Genomic DNA, 19,034 nt, shown 5'->3' on the forward strand with positions numbered 1-19,034 from the left:
CAGGTCCAGGTGGGCTCTTGCCGCTCTGTCCCCTAAGTTTCTATGTCAGGGTCACAGGCACCACTGTTGCAACGCCTCACTCAGTTGGGCAGCAGGAGCCAGTATGGGAAAGAAGAATCATAGGGAATAAGGGAGCTTTTTTTTTTTGTCCACAGTGATCCTTGTTAGTAAAAAACTGAGTTGAAAAACCAGTTCTACCTAAAAGAAGTTTAGCAGAGCCAACTGAAGATTGGGTACTAAGTTGTCTGAGCAGTGGACAGGTAGCTTTTGAGGTATTTAGCTTTCAATTCTAATGTACAGGGGCCACAGGTTTTCTCTAGCCACTTCTTCCTTGAGGACTAAAAGGCACACCAGACAAAACATGATAAAGCCTGCATCTTTTTCTCTTTTAGTTCATGATAACTGCATGCATTGAGGAAGTTAAGCATCATAATTCAGAGCATCTCCCACCTAGTACTGAATGATTTTAAGAATTTCCCTCCTGATTTAAAAGAAAAAAGCAGAGCCGAAGTTTGCTTCTAGAAATGTTCAGCAGAAAATGTGATGGTATCTTCCAAGGTGACTGTGACTAAAACAGGCAAAACTCCAAGATTTCACTAGTTGAATTCTTCAAATAGTAGGAAATGTGGAAAGAAAAAAACACTATAGCTAAAAAGTCAGGAGATACTTGATAGAGACAGTCTATGAGAACAGAAATTAAACTACTGCTGCAAATAGAAGTTTTTGGTATTTATGAAAATGATAACACATAGTTTTTAATACACATAATTTCCTTCAAAGAAAACCTATTATCTTTAAATTAGGTTTAAAAAAAATTAAGACTAGCTTGTAAAGATATTATCATCATCCTCATTATGATATTCCTAACATCTTCAGGTGCTTACTAATGGCTTTACATTCATAGTTGTACTTAATCTTCACAAAAATGATGAGATAGAGAGTTTATGACTCCCATATTACAGATGCAGAAACTGAGGATCTCAGAGCTTAGGTACTGTGTCCAGGTGCAGAGCTGTAATTTGACGGGTGACTCTGTCTTACTCTAGAGCCCATGTCACATTTCCCATTTTCCTTGTCACTGAATGATTAGATTAAAAAGCACTTCAGGAGTGGAAAGCTGGAATCTCATTCAGCCAATAGCTTATTAACATTTCATTTGTAGCTGTAAATATACAGTTACTCTGCAGACTAATACACGTGTATAGTAAAGAATTATGTACATAAATTTAAATTATAAACAGTCTGAAAATTATGTTCACACAAATGTTTTCAGATGAAATATTTTCTTCAGACATAGCATGGAATTGGGTAGAGATTCTCTTTTTAAAAACCACTTTATTGAAGCATGATTGACATGTAGAAAGCTGTACGTATTTATTGTATACAATCGAGGCATTTGGGAATAAGTATATACCCATCATACTATCAAGGCCCTGGACATACTTGTCTCCTCTCAGAGTTTTCTCATGCCCTCTTTACAATTAGTAATTTTTTTGTGATAAGACACAACATAAGATCTACCCTCTCTGAAAATTTTAAGTATATGATACAGTTATTGTTAGACATAGGGTGAACAGCTCTTGGGGTTGTCATAGACAGTGGGATTAATAGGCAGCGCTGATGTGAGACATATAGGCTCTCAAAGGTCTCTAACCTGGGAAAGAGTAAAGCACTGCTTCTGAGATCTAAGTTGAAATAATATCAAATAAACAGATGAAAGGTAGAAAAGTTGCATAACATAATGCAGTCTTCTAATGTCCTGGCTCTAGTATATGGAACACTCTGGATCTACAAAGGTCAGATCTTGGACATGTCCCTTAGGGATAATGTGGTCTGTGTCACGAAGTGCTTTGGAGAGGATGACCAGAAATGTGTTTCTAATTCCAAATGAGTCAGGCAGATATAGTGACTTGGAGTTGATTATTTTATAAAGAGAAAAGGACCAGGAGGAAGGAATATAGCAGTAATTTAGACTCCAGGGATTAAAGAAGGAATTTTTATTCTTGGCTCTCTCTATAAGTTTCTTAGTATGCTTGTTTTCCCTCAGTTTCAAACTCTCCTAGGTTTGGATTTGCTTTTGTTCTGATTTTCAGACTCGGGGCCTCTTTTCAGATCTGTAAAACCAGGTGGTATGCAGCAGACACCGTTGTGTCCCCTAAATTAATGGACACATCAGATCTCCCCTGGTGTCTTGGTGTCTTGTTTTATGCTGCCCACCCAAGGGGGTTGTGGTGCAGGAGTTCCAGAACCTGATGAGCTGAGGGATTTTATGAAATTTAAAGGTAATCAAATTATTGATCCTTAAGACTTATTTTTAGTCCTGAAGCAACTGCTCATTAGCTCATTCTAACAGTGGGGAGTACTGTGCCTGAGACTGCATTAGACTCTCCTGATTTTTGGTTCTGTTTAAGTGCTTTAAAATGGAGTGAAGATTTGAGGTTCCATCATTACTCATCTTTCTGGAGCAACAGAGCTCCACTGAAATCCATGTGACTTTGAAAGTTATTTAATAAGTTTAAGTTATTTAATTGTGCTTAGAGTTGGAATGATGGTAGCCTGGTAACCTCACAGGACTTGGGTCCTATTGCAGTCACCTCATGAACAAGGCAGTTAAGTTTGGTTTTTTGTTTTTGTGTTTTCTTACATATTTTATTTATTTTACTTTGTACATGTGACCCTGGAGATTTTGCCCCAGATGATTGGATTTGGCTTAGAGTTAGAGCTCCCCGCAGCAGGAACACCATATTGATGGCAGCTAGTCAACTGGATCAGATATTGTGTATTTGGTAGGTTTGAGTGTAACAAGCAGAGAGGATCAAAGCCAGGAGACAGACTCAGAAACATTTTTAGAAAAAGATGGAAGGCAGAAGCTACAAGGCAAGGAAAGCTATGAATAAACAAAAGCAGGAGGTTAAATGAGAGAACAGTGTCTCTGTTAGAAGACCCCTGTGCCCTTGGCCACATCTCTGGGCATGGGAGGCAGAGCAGGAAGGACAGAGACTCCAGCCATGTGAGTATATTTGTGAACCCGTGGACTGCCAGCACTTGTACTTGGCACCGGGTCCTGTGACAGTAAACCCCTCCTTCTCTGTTCAGCCCCAGGCTGCACCATGGCCCAATGGCCTGTGCCTCCAGCCTGCTTCCCACCTCACCCTCCTCACGGCTGCCATTCTCCCACAACCCATGCCATAGGATTCATCAGAACAGTGTTCAAGTAAACATCACACTGTAATACAAGTGGTTTCTAAATGGAAAGGCACAGTCACAGCACATGTTCCCATTTTACTCCAGCGTGATGCAGTGGCCCACAGCATATGTCAGCTTATCTCTGCTCCCCTGTAACCCTAACAGGGAGTAGATAGAGAACAGTGGTAGGGGCAGACAAGGTAAAAGCAGAGGTGGGTCATCACAGAGTCACGAGAGTAGCGGGGGAGAGGTCTGTGTGTGAGAGCTGCTGAAGGCCTGCCCATTGTGGCTGGGCCGGACTTGGTTGGCAGCTATTGATAGCAGTTCTTGACTAGGACCTGGATGGCCACCTTCACTTGTCATCACCACGTTTTATCCTCACAGCCACCTGGAGCTAGGTATGTACTTTCAGGTTGTAAGAAACAGAGGCAAGTTCATGTTCCTTGGGTGATGGAAGTTTCTTTTGTCAGTATAAGCAAGTTTGTTGATATGGTACCCAGGCTGTAAAATTTCACTGGGGAGGCTTGTCCTGGGCAAGCAAATCTCTGTTGTTATTTAGTCACAAAGTTGTATGCAAATCTTTGTGACCTCATAGACTGTATAGGCCACTAGGCTCCTCTGTCCATGAGATTTCCCAGGCAAGAATACTGGAGTGGGTTGCCACTTCCTTTCCCAGGGAATCTTCCCAACCCAGGGATCAAGCCCATGTCTCCTGCATTGGCAGGTGAATTCTCTACCACAGAGCCACCAGGGAACCCAAGAAATCTCTAATAGGATGTTAGGGCCTTGATTTAATATATGTATGTTCTAGATTTGTATTTGGAAAATTCCAGATCTATGTCTATAATGAGATACAGAAATATCAATATGTGTATATGTGCATGCATACATATATACACATATATATGTAAATTCAGGATTTAAGGAAGCTCAAAAGATAACAAGTGCACGTGTTTGAAAAGTATTCTGTTAATTAGATGAGGGATAGATAGTGGGAGTCATAAAGACTAAATTCACCTGGCTTCCACATTTTTAAGAAAGATGCAAAAGCAATGAAGGCGACAGGTGTTCTCAGGTTCCACATGTTTACTCAAAGAGGAATTGAAAACCCAAATATGGCTTAGAAAATATAATAAAAATTTCAGTAAAAAGCCTTTATCTTTTTTCCTGAAGTTTCAAATGAAATTTGACCCACCTGTATCAGCAGTTTTTAAAATCCTTGAAAGTTGACATGTACATTGTAAGTGCAAGAGAATTTTTTTTTCAGATGTATTTTCTTTCTCCTCATAGATGCTTTGTTTTTATTGGATACTGTTTTGCTTGTTCATGTAAAATGAATGTTTGTCCTGGAAATCTTAGATTGTAATAATAACCATAATGAGAAATTTGATAGTGTTTGAGATGTATAGAAGCTGATAACATTTTTCTGTAGGTTTAAAACTTGAGCTACAAACAATGAAATAATAGGCAGAAATAAAGAGTTTTTATTTTTTTTAATGTGTTCTGTATTTTCCAGTTAAAAATACACCTATTTGAAATTCTGAAAAAATATAGGGTAAAATTTTTCAACTTCTAGACCCAAAGGTAACCACTCTTGGTTTTTCTTTTTTTTTCTTCTATCCTTTTTTAAATGAAAAGTTGAGGGTTTTGTGAGAACTTCTCATCTTACCAAGCTTTTAAGTTTTAGTTTTTGTCCTACTCTTTTATCCTTACATTTATATCTGACAGTGATTAAGAGTTTAGAATAGACAAACAGATTTATACTCAGATTCAACCTCTGCCCCTCAATAGCTATGATATATCAGGGAGTTGACTCAATTTTGTCAGCTGTAAAATAGGAGTGATAGTAAAATAATCACATCAGAAATAAGGTATGTAAAGCTCTTGGCAGAAATGAGTATGTGATATATTTTTAACTGTTAACTTGTTAAAAACTCTCCTTAATTGTATTTATTCCATCAAGCGGTGGATGCTTAAAGGTTTGTGTTTGTAAATCTTTTGGACATTTATACTATTTACAGCTTTTCACTATGATAAATAATTCATCTTTACATATAAATTAACTGTCATTCAGTTTTAAGAAACTTAAGAAAAAAGGAATATCACACTCAAAGAATAAACAATTTCAGTCTTTTAAATATATGTCTAAATTGTTTTCTAAAATAGCTGCAGAACATATATTTCCACCAGAGACGTTCCCTGCTAAAACTGGGTTTTTAGATATTTCTTGACTTAAAAAGTGAAACTGTATCTGTTTTAATTTGAATTTCTTTATTCTTGTAGTGAAATTAGACATTTGTTTGTTTTTAACTTAATCTTTTTTGTAAATAATGTTTATTTTGTGAATTAACTGTCAAGTTGGGTCTTATAATTTTTCTGTGATTTTTAAGTATTCTGTCTGACTATATGGAGATGTTGTCCTCTGATTTTAATTTTTATAAAACAATTTTTTCAAGCAAATTTCATTTATCTTGTTATATTTAAACTCATAAAATCCTCTCCCACGATGCCCACAGTACATTGTATGTTTACTTTCTGTTTCAGGTGGCTTTTGCTCTTTAGGCACAAGTTAGACTTAGTTTCCTTTATAATTACCATTACATATGATAGTCTGTAAGTGCCAGCAGTTTACTGACTGTGAACTAATTTCTAGTTTCATAAAATTGTATTTCTCTGCTTAAAGTAAATTGAGACTTATGTTTTCTTTAAATTGTTTAGGAGTAATGCCTATTTAAATTGCCTTCAGTACCATTTAAAATTCTTCCTGAAGTTGTGTGAAAATTATCCCAAAAGCATGTGAAAATTGCCAAGATATAAGCCATAAAACAAAATGCCTCAACTTTCCTCTTCTTCTTTTTAGAATTTCATAGAATCTTCAATCACACTGTTTGACTCTGATCTGGAAAGTGGGAAGTTTATTGACATTACAAATCAGGAAATTTCTGACTTAGGAGAAATTGGCTTTGGCAGTGAAACAAGGTCCATTCATGTTAAAAGTGGCGTGTAAGTTGACTCCTAAGAATCATGAGCTTCTTTGGTGTTTAAATTGTTGGTTGCTCAATTCTGTGTCACCTCTGTTCTTTTTCTTTTTTATCCTACTTAGATGGGTTGCCTACCAGCAGAAGTTCTTCTGTGGAGAACAGTACATTTTAGAGAAAGGGAAATACAAGTGCTTTTTTGACTGGGGAGGATCAAATAATACAATCATGTCAATACGGCCCATCCAGTTGGTAAGTTAAATATGAACATAGCCAGTGCCAGAGGCATGTAATGGCATACAGTTGATGTGTGGAACGGGCTTTAAAGAAGTGGGACTGTTGGATTATGTTGTTATGTATCTACAGAGAAAATGAAACAGCATATGAATTTCTGTAGACTCCATAGACAGCTAGTAGGTAGTATTAGCACCTCCATGATTAGGAACTCTTGTCATTTGATCAGTTCATTCATCCAGTAGCACGTATTTAGTGTCTTTGACATGTCAGACAGGACTGATCACTGGAGATAAAAGATGAATAAGCCTGCCCCAATGGGTCTCTGTGTCTCTTAGAGGAGACAGACAATTATTATGCTCTATTACTTACAGTATGACTAGTGAGAAAATGAAGTGTGTAGGCAGGTGTAAGCAGTGCTGAGGGACCAGAGAAAGGGAGCATGGAGAGCCTGGGGCTCTGGGGACCATGCCAGACTTCAAGAAGAGATGATTTGAGTGATGCCTTAGAGGATAAAAGCAATCTTTCCAGAAAAGGAAGTGGGGCAGAAAAGGCAGTTCAGAAAGAAGGAATCATCTCCACATGTGAAAGGTACAAAGTTATGAAAGAATGTGGCCAGTGTGGATAGTAACAAGCACTGCAGAACAGTAAGGGTACCCATGAGATAGTGATGGGAGAGAAGTGGTGAGAAGTTCAGGGTCTTTCTAATGGACACTGGGGCACATTTTTCTTTTAGCTCAAAATGAATATTACTCAAAATGAATTAGTAATAAATATTAAGGTTATTATAAACTAATTTAGTAGATTATTTGAGGGTCCTTACCAGTTCAAAGAATCTAGTAAATTGGTCAGATGATATACTTTGTTTTCCAAAGGATATTCTCAGCACTTTCAAAGACAACTAAGAATATATGATTATAATTCTTAAAATGTTTTTATATATGTTTCAGGAACCACTTGGGATAAATGAGCCTCCACATTTGGTATGTTTAAAGATATTCTTAACTTATAATTGTTAAAAATTGCTTACTAAATATGTATACTCTTTCTCTCAAGTCTGTCTCTTTCCCTCAGATAACTTTTATGTGTCTGCATGGCAGGGCAGTTTATATTGTACTAGGAACCTGTGGGCACCAGTGTGCTCATCCTTGTTACTGAGCACGTTGGCCTGGGTTTGTCACAGTCCTTTGTTTTCCTCCTACTAGAGCTTCAGCACTGACCACTTTGGGTTCGTCTCAAACCTCTGCCACTTTCTTTCCTGTTGCCCATCCATTCTTCAACATCACATTCTTAATCAGCATAGTATGTTACGCTGTCCTGTGGAGGAGCAAACTTACATGGAGAGATGGCATGCTTATTGTGTAAATGTATCTCTAAACCCTAAGTCACAAATTTCTTAAAAGTGCTGGTAAAACTGCAACCCTGCTTCTTTATTTCTAGTATGTTAATGGTTTGAAGGATTGGGTGATACTCTGGTGCCTAATATTTGTTTATTATCCATTGAGAGCTAGAAATTGTGCTTACTTAGTGCTTCTGATAACTCTGTGAGGTCAGAATTTATCTCATTTATTCATGAGAAAAACCAAGATTTAGAATTTAAGTGAGCATCATTTCACACAGCTCGAGGTCACAAAAGAGACACTGTTTGTATCTAATTCCAAGATTTTACATCAAAGAAAGACATATCTTGGTACAAGCAGTACAACCATATAAGAAAGGGGGTAAAATACAGTGCTTCCTCTGTCTCATTTAAAATAACAAATTTAGAAAAATTTCTTCAAACAGCCAAAAAGAATGATTGGTTCTAAGTATTTGACATTTGCTAGTTTTACATAATGTTGAATCTTTTTCTCTGTGTACATTTTGCACATTCCTGTCAGTGTTTATATATCTCAAATCAGCTTAGTTTAAACCATATTTCTCTTCACAATGTTTTCAGGTTTTATTATTTTCTGATTAGCTCAGGCCTCTTGGGAACATTTCCTCTCTGAATATAACTCAGTTTCTGGAGACACTTCCTGCCAGATCTTTATTTTGAATCTTAGAAAACTCCAACCATGGACTTTCAAAGCACTTTTTTTTCCACATGAATCAATATAACATGAGTAGATAAAAGAGATAAAACTGGGATAATTCCAAGCTGCATATTCTCTGAGTTTTAAGTGCAGATAAAAAAATCATATTCTTTTAAGCTCTGTTTCTCTTCTTCCTCCATTCCCCCCCCCCTTTTTTTTTTAATGAACTTCCTTGTTTGGGACAGATTGCTCAGAGGATTTTCTTTATAGTATTTCCAGTCCAACTTGAAGAAAAAGGAAGCAGCCGCAAACACCCAGTGAAATTGGCACCATTTATTTTCTGAATATGGTTCAACCACTGCCTTGTGAAATAAAGGTCCTGACAAGTGTATGACAGCTGGACATTTGGTAACAAGCAGACAAAGCCGCCTTATTTACCCAGTATCAAAGCTCTTATTATTTCCATTGGACCAGATTTTCAGAAAGTTTAGCTTGTTTTCATTTACCCAAATGAAAACAAGCGGATCTTGGCTGATAGTCTGGTTCCTTTCATTAACTATAAAGTTATTTTCTCCTTCACAAGTAGTTGTGATAGTCAGGTTGACAGTGGTAGAGGCTGTGTTTATATGGGGTAGTTATTTTTCTCTGAGGAATAAGAAGGAAGTTACATCTCCAGTTCAAGTAACAGAGGGAATTCTTAACATGCTGGTGATTTGAAAGTAAACCTCAAGTCACCTGAGAAGCAAAAAGCCAAAAAGTACATGAGTAGAGATTTACGCTAGTAAAAATACCATTGCCGATGTGGAAGCATAGGATGATGATGTATGTCTTATTTGAGACAGAGAATACCTCCTTTTATTGAGAAGATTGTTTTTTACCTGTGACTGAAGGTCGATTCACCAGGTCTGATTGCCAGCTCACAATATATGATACAAGAACAGGATCATTATAGAGTTCTTCATAATTAGCAAATGGCATTTTATTTTTATTTTTCCCAGACCAAACAAAAATAGAATGTGAATTATGTTCATGATGTCTTCGTCTCTCTCTTTTCACAAGTCCTGAATATCTGCATTCTCAGTAGATTAACTCATATAAAAGTGAGTTCTGTTTCCAGTGAGATTGTATTCCAGGCCTCCATTCTCTAGAAATTCTGTTTTCTCCCCTATGACCCAGCTAAGGACCTTTCTTTCCTGGGATCTTCTTCATGTCCATTTGCAGTATAGTTATAAGTTTGAACTTCTTTAAATATTGAGCCTCTGTTTCATTTTATACGTGATTCTAGCTCAGAAAAAGCAATTTGAGTATTTTCTTGTATTGGATAATTCAGCCAGATTGAATTCTCAAGAGATCACAGGCCCTTTAACAGCGGTGGTTACTGTTACCATGTATGGAAGATAAGAAAACAACAATTCTAGTCAAGTCAAATATTAGTAAGATTCAAGAGCAGTATAGGAAAACATTTGGAGGGGGGTGGTAGTAAGACCAGATAGTTTTATTTATTCAAATGCTAAAATAATTTCTCTGAGAATACTGTCTTGTCTAAATGAGCTGTTCTGCAGTCCATGGTGTCGCAGAGAGTCAGACATGACTAGTGACTGAAGAACAACAATGAGAACAACATGACCAGATCCTTTTTATAGACTCCAGAGGCCAGAAATACTCAGAAAGTAGTACTTATCTAAGTAAAGAAAGCTTCTCTGAGTAAACAGGGACGTAAAATCACTATAGACTATGCTGTTGATATGAGAAGTAAATAGCACTGCAGTATGAGACAATGTGATGTAATGGAAGAGTGGAAACAAAGCCTTTTTCTCTGTTTAACGTCCAGTACATTTACTTGCAGGAAGTCCACAGGGCTGCAGAACATCTCATTGAGATAGGACAGAGTGTTCTCAGTTGACTTATTTTAGCATTGGAATAAATAAAACTGCATTCAAAAATTATTCTGATAATATGAAATAAATTAACAAAGCACAACTTCCTTTGTTCAGTAATTAAGTTCTTGAAGTTTTAGTTTGTCATACTGAAGAACTATTACATTTGTTAATGTGTATTATAAATGAAAAATACATAGTAAAAGAGAAAGGATTTCTACAAAATTTTCATCATAAAGGGGTAATAATATCTGCTTCAAAGTGTAGTTCTGAAGAAGACACAAGACAGTATATGTGAAAAGGCACCTTGGAAACCGCTGATACACTGCTGCTTTTTTCCTTCGTACACTTGCATTTGGAGCTGGTAGGCACGGAACCATGCTTACATGGCACGGAAGGATGGGTGTAATTAGAAACAACTCATTTCTTGTTCATCTGATTATTCATCTGTGTTCTATGCCACGTATCCGAGTTGTTTTGTATATTTATTCTCCATTAACCCGAAAAGGAAACCAAAATAGTGACTCATCCAGCTAGCTCTTCACAGGACTTATTTTTCACCAGGACACTGCCACTTAATTTCACCCAGTATGTGCTTAGTCACCAGTTGTGTCCGACTCTTTGCAACCCCATGAACAGTACCCCAACAGGCTCCTCTGTTCGTGGGACTCACCAGGCAAGAATACTGGAGTGGGTTGCCATTTCCTTCTCCAACCCAGTATAAAAAGCACAGATTAATTATTATAATTAGAAGTCACTGAGCTGGTTTCTGTGCGTCCATCCTCAGAACATTATTATGATGAGAATTATTCTATTCTGAGGCATTTGTGAGGTAGTTAAAATGAGGTGTTACTTTTCTGGGATTGGACACATCTTAAGTGAACCGTATCTCATTTAGGGGATAAAAATAAATTCAAATCAGTATTAAGTCCTTTTTTTTTTTTTTTTTTGCTTTGCATAGAGAGTATTTTAACTATTTGAATCAAAACAATACTTTATGACAGACTCTGTGTGTGAGAGAGATAGAGACAGAGAAGATTTTAATGCTTCTGGGTGTGAAGACTAAGACTAAGAAGTAGAAGCAGTTATAACATAGACTACCTGAAATATGATTAACGTGCATCATCAGTTGTCCAGGATTTGACATTTTATGGCTTCATGGTAAAACATTTAAGTATAAATCTTAACCTCAGCAATAGGAATATAATTAATTCAACAAACTGGGAATACATGCAGTGAATCAGACAGCCGTGATCCCTATTCTCACGTGCCTTTTCTGATTCTTATTGTGAATAAAGATAATATTTGCCTGTAGGAGAAATCACTCCACATTTTGAGGAGTTAAACATGGTTTACTTTTTAGCTTCACGTTCTACAAACCTTTAAGTTAAAAAGCATCGTCTGAAAAACCACCAACTGAAATCCTTATCAAGGAATCCAGGGCAGTTTGCCTGGACATGTAGAATTGTGCATATACAGGGAAGCATTCCAAAGGTCTGTATTGTCTTGGACTTGTTTTTGCCTTTTCCTACCAAAGGCCCATGGTAGGAACTTGACAGATCATGCCTCCATAACGCTGGGAGTCCCTTGGTGTTTTAACACTCCAAATATAGGCTCGTTTCATGTTAGGAAATCATATTGTATAAGGGGGAGTGGGTTCTCAGCTTTCTGGCTTGGACTTGGCTTTGATATCAGACCAGGCAAGGTCAGAGCAGAATGAGATAGCCAAGAAACAGTTCCTCAGGGTTCAGAGACCATCCGTCTCTAAGAGGACCCTTGGGAAGATGAAGGAGGCGAACATCCGCTGCTCAATGAAGCCTTGTTCTGGATGAAGCAGTGGCAGGAAAGAGGGTGGTGCTGCAGCTGCTTATTACGATGCATTCTCAGCTACAACACAGGCCTGTCAGTGCCGGGTGGATCTGTGGGCCGTGTTATTTCAAGGCTCCAGTGTATTATAAAATATTTATAGGCCTCATTAATTTTTTCTTACCTATTAGAGATCCAAGGCCACTGGCGTTGCACATTATTATATCTCTGGTCTAAAGGGAATTATAGTTGAGATTTCATGAATTTTCCTTGACATAAAGAACTAAAGCAGAAATGTAGTTAATAGTTATATAAGGCTGTAAGCTGTGCGTTTAAGGTATTCTATCAGTAGACTGAGGCCTGTAAGCTGAAATACATGGCACAACCATCTTTCTTTTTCACTATAAATCTTGCACTAATCCCATCATTATTATCTTCTCTGCCATCTGCTCCTGGGGCCTCACAGGCATCCTCATGCTCATTTATGGTCACGCGCTCGTGCTTTCTCCTTCTTCCTTTTATTAACTGTGAATCAAGAAGGCTTGGGGAGAGAAAAGCTGTAGCCACCCCTCATACCAATCCAAACTGCCTTCGTGTTTAGCACTAAATTGCTTCTTTTTTTTACACGTTTTCTCAACACAGGGGATAATGATCACTTGATGAAATGGACAGGGACCAAATTTAGCAGAGGAGGGATTCTGATTTACTTCTACAGGTAGATTTGTTTTCTGGGCCTCTGTGCCCAGAATCTGGTGGTTTGAAATGATAAATAAATTGTGACATTTCTGACAAACACATAAGAAAAAAAAAATGAGTTTAAACAGAATGTCTTCCTTCACACGGATTCCTTGTTAATAAATAAAACATGAGTCTAGTATTTTGCTGAATTTTTATAAGTACATAAGACTAAAATGTTTTCATTTGCTTCTGTGATGATATCAAACAGCTGTTCTCTGTTTGTTGTGTTGCTCTTGTAGCTCAAAGCTTTCAGTAAACCAGGGTTCCAAGGTGAATGTATCGATTTCACAAAAGAAATTTTGGACTTGACTTCATCATTCATGCCAAGTTCTTTTAAAGTTCTTCGGGGTTGGTAAGTATGCCTATCAGCTGATCTCTGCTGCTGTTTAAATAAGTGAATTTCTTTTAAATTTATACAAATCTGACTTTCTCTTTTGAGTACTCAGTGAAAGAAAAAATTTTAATCATTTTAATCTTCCTTCACATGGATTCCTTGTTAATAAATAAAACATGAGTCTAGTATTTTGCTGAATTTTTATAAGTCAATTGCTAATTAGCCTATGCGAACTTTGCCCAGCTTGTGTTATGAGCCATTGTGAAAGAGAATGCTAATTAGCCAACTCTGAGACTATTTTGCTGAATTGTTTTTCCTCATTGTTATCTTAGATTATTCCCTAACTATTTTGCATATTTATATTGTGTATTTACTGAGTAGTATAATAGAAAGCTATAAAAAGCATTTTTGTCCAGATAAGACATATTACTCCTAAATTAAAAAAAAAAAAAAAAACTTTGTATTTAAAGTATCCGTTGTCCCCATTTCACAGTTGAAAATCCCTGATTCAGAGTTAGTTTCCCAAGGTCACATATCACATGTCAGGGATTGCTTTGGCTGTGTTTTTGTTGTTGTTGTTTTAATTCTATGTCCTTCCAACTGTGGTAGCACACCGGACCTTTCTTACATGTATATGAGACTATATGTGATTCTCAATTTATATTCTAACATATATTCTCTATCATTTTTTTATTGTGGTACACTATATATAACATGAAATTTACCATTTTAGCCATTTTGAAGTGTGTATGTCTTTACAGTAGCATCTCTATCAGACATCTACCTAATAACTCATCAAAGTCCCTTCTTCCTTCAGAATATCTTGGACTCATCAGTTCTCCTCCTTTTCTCTTGAACTGGTAGAGACAAGAGTCCTGTTTACCATTTGAGGAATTTCAGTCTCCTACTGAGACACACTCTAGCGTTGTCTTATTTCCAGTGTTTACCACAAACCAATCAAAGCCCATTTATTTGTCCCAAAGTCCAGGTTAATATTTTTATTCCTCTTCTTTAAATCCCACAGTCATTCTCTGATACCAGTCAGATCGAGATCAGGATTGATCTGAACCTTTCCAGGATTTACCATCCAAAAAAAAAAAAAAGAAAGAAAGAGTCACTTTCTGTATACAAGCTCCATTCTATCCACATACTGGCCCCCTTTCCTGCTGTCTCTAGGCATTAACTCAGCTGTGTGTTTTCTTCCTTATGCCTCTGTACCAAGGGTCAGCAAGCTTTTTCTGCAGAGGACTAGGTAGTAGATATTTTTAGCCTTCTGGGCCATAGAGGCTCTGTCCCAGCTACTCAGCACTGTAGCACAGAAACAGGCACCAGCAATACATAAACAAGTAGGATGTGTTCCAGTGAAACTCTGTTCATGGATGTTGAGCTTTGAATTGTATATATTATTCACATGTCATAAAATCTTTAATTTTTTGTTAAAACCATTTAAAAATGCGGAAGCCAGTCTAAGCTTGTGAGCTATTGGAAAACTGGCAGTGGAATGGATTTGGCCCACATGCTGTAGTTTACAGCTCTGCATCAAAGTGTCAAGTCAGTTTATTTCTCTCCCTTGGTTCTTGTCTGGCTGCAACAAAAATTTGGAACAAGGGACTAAAGGGTTTAAAACAGCAGACAAATTGCAGCTCAGTTCAGCTCAAGCAGACAGATCTTTTATTAGACAGACATTCCCAAGACGTGGAAACAGGCCCACACCAAAGGAGTCATCTCCTGATTCTTCTTGGCTTCTGCCTTTGTATAGTTCCGTCTTCTCCTTTTGGTTGTGCCCTGTGCAAAAGAGGGCTTGTACCCACCACCAATCAATGAAAGGGAATGCAAATGAGCAAACACTTAGGGCCAATTGACAGTTGCAACTTATATAACAGCAGGCTCTGTGTGTATGTCTTCCCATAATTCAATCTGTTATAGTCAGTTGTATATATGTGTAGAATATTTATGAACCCTTAATGGGCTCCTGGCTGCCTGAGGATACTTGGGGAAGCCCCTGTGATTAGTTTGTATCCACTGTGTGCCCTGGACACATGTGCCAGAGTTGGGAAAATCTCTCTGGTTATTTCCTAGCATGTCTGTGAACTCTGCTGGAGTGTCTGGGATACTGTTTAGAGATCAGTTGGCTAGGCCCATCCGTCTTTGCTCATACTTTGCTAACTTCCTACCTAACAAAAATGTGTAGGTTTCAAGTGGATCTTGTCAGTGGATGTTACTTGGTTGGCCTACATGCTATGTTTAAAGAGTTTTTTCATATCATTACAAAGATTTAGGATATTTTCCAGAAGAAACTATTTTTCACCTTCTGCTAAAAAAATCAGAAGATTTGGAAAATGAGGGAACATTCACTTTTGTTGATAATTATTAATAACTGGCATCGAGTAGAGGCGTATGTGCTCCCCAGTGTACCATAGGATATATTGGCAGGTTTTTTTTCTTTTTCACCTGGTACACTGCTCATTTATATTTACCTACCTGGCCTCCTGTAGGTGTGTAAGTTTGTGAACCTTGCTTAGTACTTACCTGCATATATATTTTTAAGGTTCAGTCCATCTTCATTCTCTCTGTTAACCTTCTCAACTAACCCTAAGTTAGTCTTTTTCCCATTCTGATTTCCAGTGATTCTCACTACTTTGAACTTCCTTGGATGTTACTGTGTTTATACTTATTTCCAAGAGGATGTGAAAGTTTTTACAATATGAAAACACATCAAGTAGGACACAGTTGAATAGATTAGCTGCAGTTCTTCAGTGAGAAATCTATATACCAAGGGCCTGAAATAATTTTGTTCCTAGTAGTCGATTCTGAGTTTCTAAGATAAATGAAAGTATTTTGCAAGGTAAGTTTGAATTTTGTGATAAAGCACTGAAGTTTTGGATTCTTTTTTTCCCCCTTTGAGGCAAATATATTTTCCTGACACTGAAGTCTAGGATAGATTCGTCATGAGTATTGCTTCATGTTAGAAATGTTATTTACTTACAAACAAATATATATTATATATATATAATATATATATAGTGTGTGTGTATATATATATATGTATAATTTATGTATACATTTGTCCCTTGGTATCTGTGAGGAATTGGTTTCAGAAACCCCCACATATACAAAAATCCATGGATGCTCAAGTGCCTTATGTAAAGTAGCTTAGTATAGTCAGGCCTTCGTATCTGTAGGTAGGAAACCAGTAGATATGGAGAGCTGTCTACATACAAAATGTACATTTTACTTATATATTTTATTTATATTTATGTGTGATTTATTAAACAAGTTTTAATAAGAGGATACAGGAACTATGGTGATTGCTTATGATTGCAAATGCTTTAGAGATCTGGATTTGAGCCCAGGTCACCACTTCCTAGCTATGTAATCTTAAACAAATGAGACCATTTCTCTGAACCTCAGTTTCCTCCTCTGTGTGTTAGTCACTCTGTGGTGTCCAACTCTTTGTGACCCCATGGATTGTAGCCCACCAAGCTCCTCTGTCCACAGAATCCTCCTCTGTAACTGGGATAATAACAGTACCTACCTCAAAGGATTCTATTTATAAGAACTAAATAAAGCATGTAAGGGCTTAGCTGCATGCCCAACACATTGAAATTTTGTCATAAATATTGGCTATAAAATGCTAATTATAGAGACCTCCCTTGCATTCCAGTGGTTAAGTCTTCACCTCCTAATACAGGGATGTGGGTTTGATCCCTGGTCAGGAAGCTAAGATCCTACATATCTCACTGCCAAAAAACCAAAACGTGAAACAGAAGCAATATTGTACCAAAGTCAATAATTTTAAAAAGTGGACCACATAAAAAAAAATCTTAAAAAATAAAATGCTTATCACACAGGAGACATGGCAGTAAATTGTGTTATGGAGCACAGAGTGTGGATATCTGACGTTCACCTTGTTTAGCTATACTACAGTTCTGGTGATCTTAAAATATAGGGCTAGAAGTGAAACTCACCAAAGCTAAAGTAGTAACAGTCAATATAATTTCTCCCTTGGGCTCCTTCTTGCCAAAATGCCATGTTTTAATGAAAATTTTGATGAGTGCCCTACTGAAGAGAATTTGCTGTGGAAGATTCTAAAGGATTCATTTCCTTTTAAAAATCTCTGCTAGCCATCAGCTGTGTAGATGACAGGTTTTAAATATTGCGTGTGATTTTAGGAGTCTAGCTTCTAACTCAGCCTAGACTGAAAGCAAGCTCATTATTAAATAAGGGTAAAATTTTTTATTCTCTCAAAAAGAACTTCTAATCTGTTGAAGCACTTAATAACTACTGTAATTTAATCCCAGGTTTTTATACTTGAAAGCACCAAATTAAGTTAATGGTTAGCTTACAGCACATATCTTAACATCAATTCTCAGCTGTCATTTAATAGTTAGGGGAATCTTGGGCAAATCACCTAACTTTTTTAATCCTTAGTTGTGTTGTCTGTAAAGTAAGGACATGTTTCTCCCTCATAAATTAATGAGTGAGTACACAGTAAAAGAACACATGTGGAGTACCCAGTATGGCACGTCTTAAGCAGTCAATAAGTGATAGTGGTAGCTTTTTTTTTTTTAATCGACTCGGAATATTTGCTGCTGATCAGCACCAGGACTTTTATATCCTCCTCCTAGCCTGTTTCCCTCTGCATTGATAATGAGTCCAGCTGCCAGCTGATACAGTTTCACTCAAAGTTTCCCCGCTTGTTTTTTCAGCTGGCTCCTGTATTACCAAGAGGGTGTTTCCACTAATCAGTGTGTGTTAGAAGAAGGCCTCTATGCTGACCTTACTTCCTGCGGCTGCCCAACATCTAGAGTCAAATCCCTGAAGCCCATTGACTACGTAAGTACTTTGCCGAATGCATATTTATAAGATGTTTTCTGGTCCTTTTAATTACTATGAATGAGAATGTGAAGTTGGAAGACATGCTGCAAGGGAAAAATATAAAAATTTAAGTAACTTGCTTGTAGATAATAAGATGAGATTTACTCATGAAATCCAACTAATGTAAGTTTGGTACTTTTCTTCCTTTTTTTTTTTTTTTTTTTTTTGAGTAGAATGCAAAACTTAGAAAGCCGGCTAATATAGCCTTAAGATTAAATGACTACTTTAACCACTCTGGGTGACATTGACAAGGTTACTTCGTTTCCTCATCTATAAAAGATAATAGTATCAAGTTGGCCAAAATGTTTGTTTGGGTTTTTCTGAAGGATGCTATGGGAAAAACCGTAACAAACTTTTTGGCCAACCCAATATTTTATATGGTCACTAGGATATTAAATGTGATGGTGCTTATAAAAAGCCTACCATTTGGTAAGCACTCAATAAGTATTAGCTATTAGTATCATGGTTATAACTTTTAAAGCTAATAACCTGATCATTTCATCATTCTGTTAGATAAGTCACATGACAGCTTGTTGGCTACTTAGGTTTACAGTGTTACTTTTAAGGCATGGACCTCCATTGGTATTGATTTCAAACCTTGCTTTGGGGAACTAGGGCTTTCCTGTCTAGTGTGTGCAAAATTACCTGGGCCACCTTGGAGGGCTACATTTATAGAATAAGTGGTTTCTCCTTTCTGTCATATTTACTCAGAATTTTAAGTGTTAGAAAAGCAGGATGACTATTTTGGGACATTCATTCTGTGTTCCTGGTTAGTGCTGCTGTCTTTGCAGAGGAAGTGGTGAAGATCTGGTCCAGCTGATTCCCTGAGAGCATTTGGTCAAAGCTAAGATTCATGCAGTGATGACTAGAAACCCTCCATGGTGATGGTAGTGACTCAGACCTTTAATCAGAGCTAACTCCAGGAATGATGATCCTACTCAGGATCCTGATCCTAGCCTCAACAGCATCATCTTCTTTCACAGGGCAT

General features: G+C 37.2%; 1 protein-coding gene across 1 annotated transcript in view; it reads left to right on the forward strand.

Moving 5' to 3' along the window:
• Nucleotides 1–19,034, forward strand: part of CRYBG3 (crystallin beta-gamma domain containing 3) — a 125,047-nt gene that overhangs the window by 78,685 nt on the left and 27,328 nt on the right. The window contains exons 13-17 of the mRNA XM_004002856.6: nt 6,047–6,189; nt 6,290–6,416; nt 7,349–7,381; nt 13,074–13,186; nt 17,878–18,004. Of these exons, the coding sequence (XP_004002905.3) occupies nt 6,047–6,189; nt 6,290–6,416; nt 7,349–7,381; nt 13,074–13,186; nt 17,878–18,004 (543 nt within the window). The remainder of the gene's footprint in view (nt 1–6,046; nt 6,190–6,289; nt 6,417–7,348; nt 7,382–13,073; nt 13,187–17,877; nt 18,005–19,034) is intronic.

The sequence above is a fragment of the Ovis aries genome, chromosome 1, assembly GCF_016772045.2.
Source record: "Ovis aries strain OAR_USU_Benz2616 breed Rambouillet chromosome 1, ARS-UI_Ramb_v3.0, whole genome shotgun sequence".
NCBI lineage: Eukaryota > Metazoa > Chordata > Mammalia > Artiodactyla > Bovidae > Ovis > Ovis aries.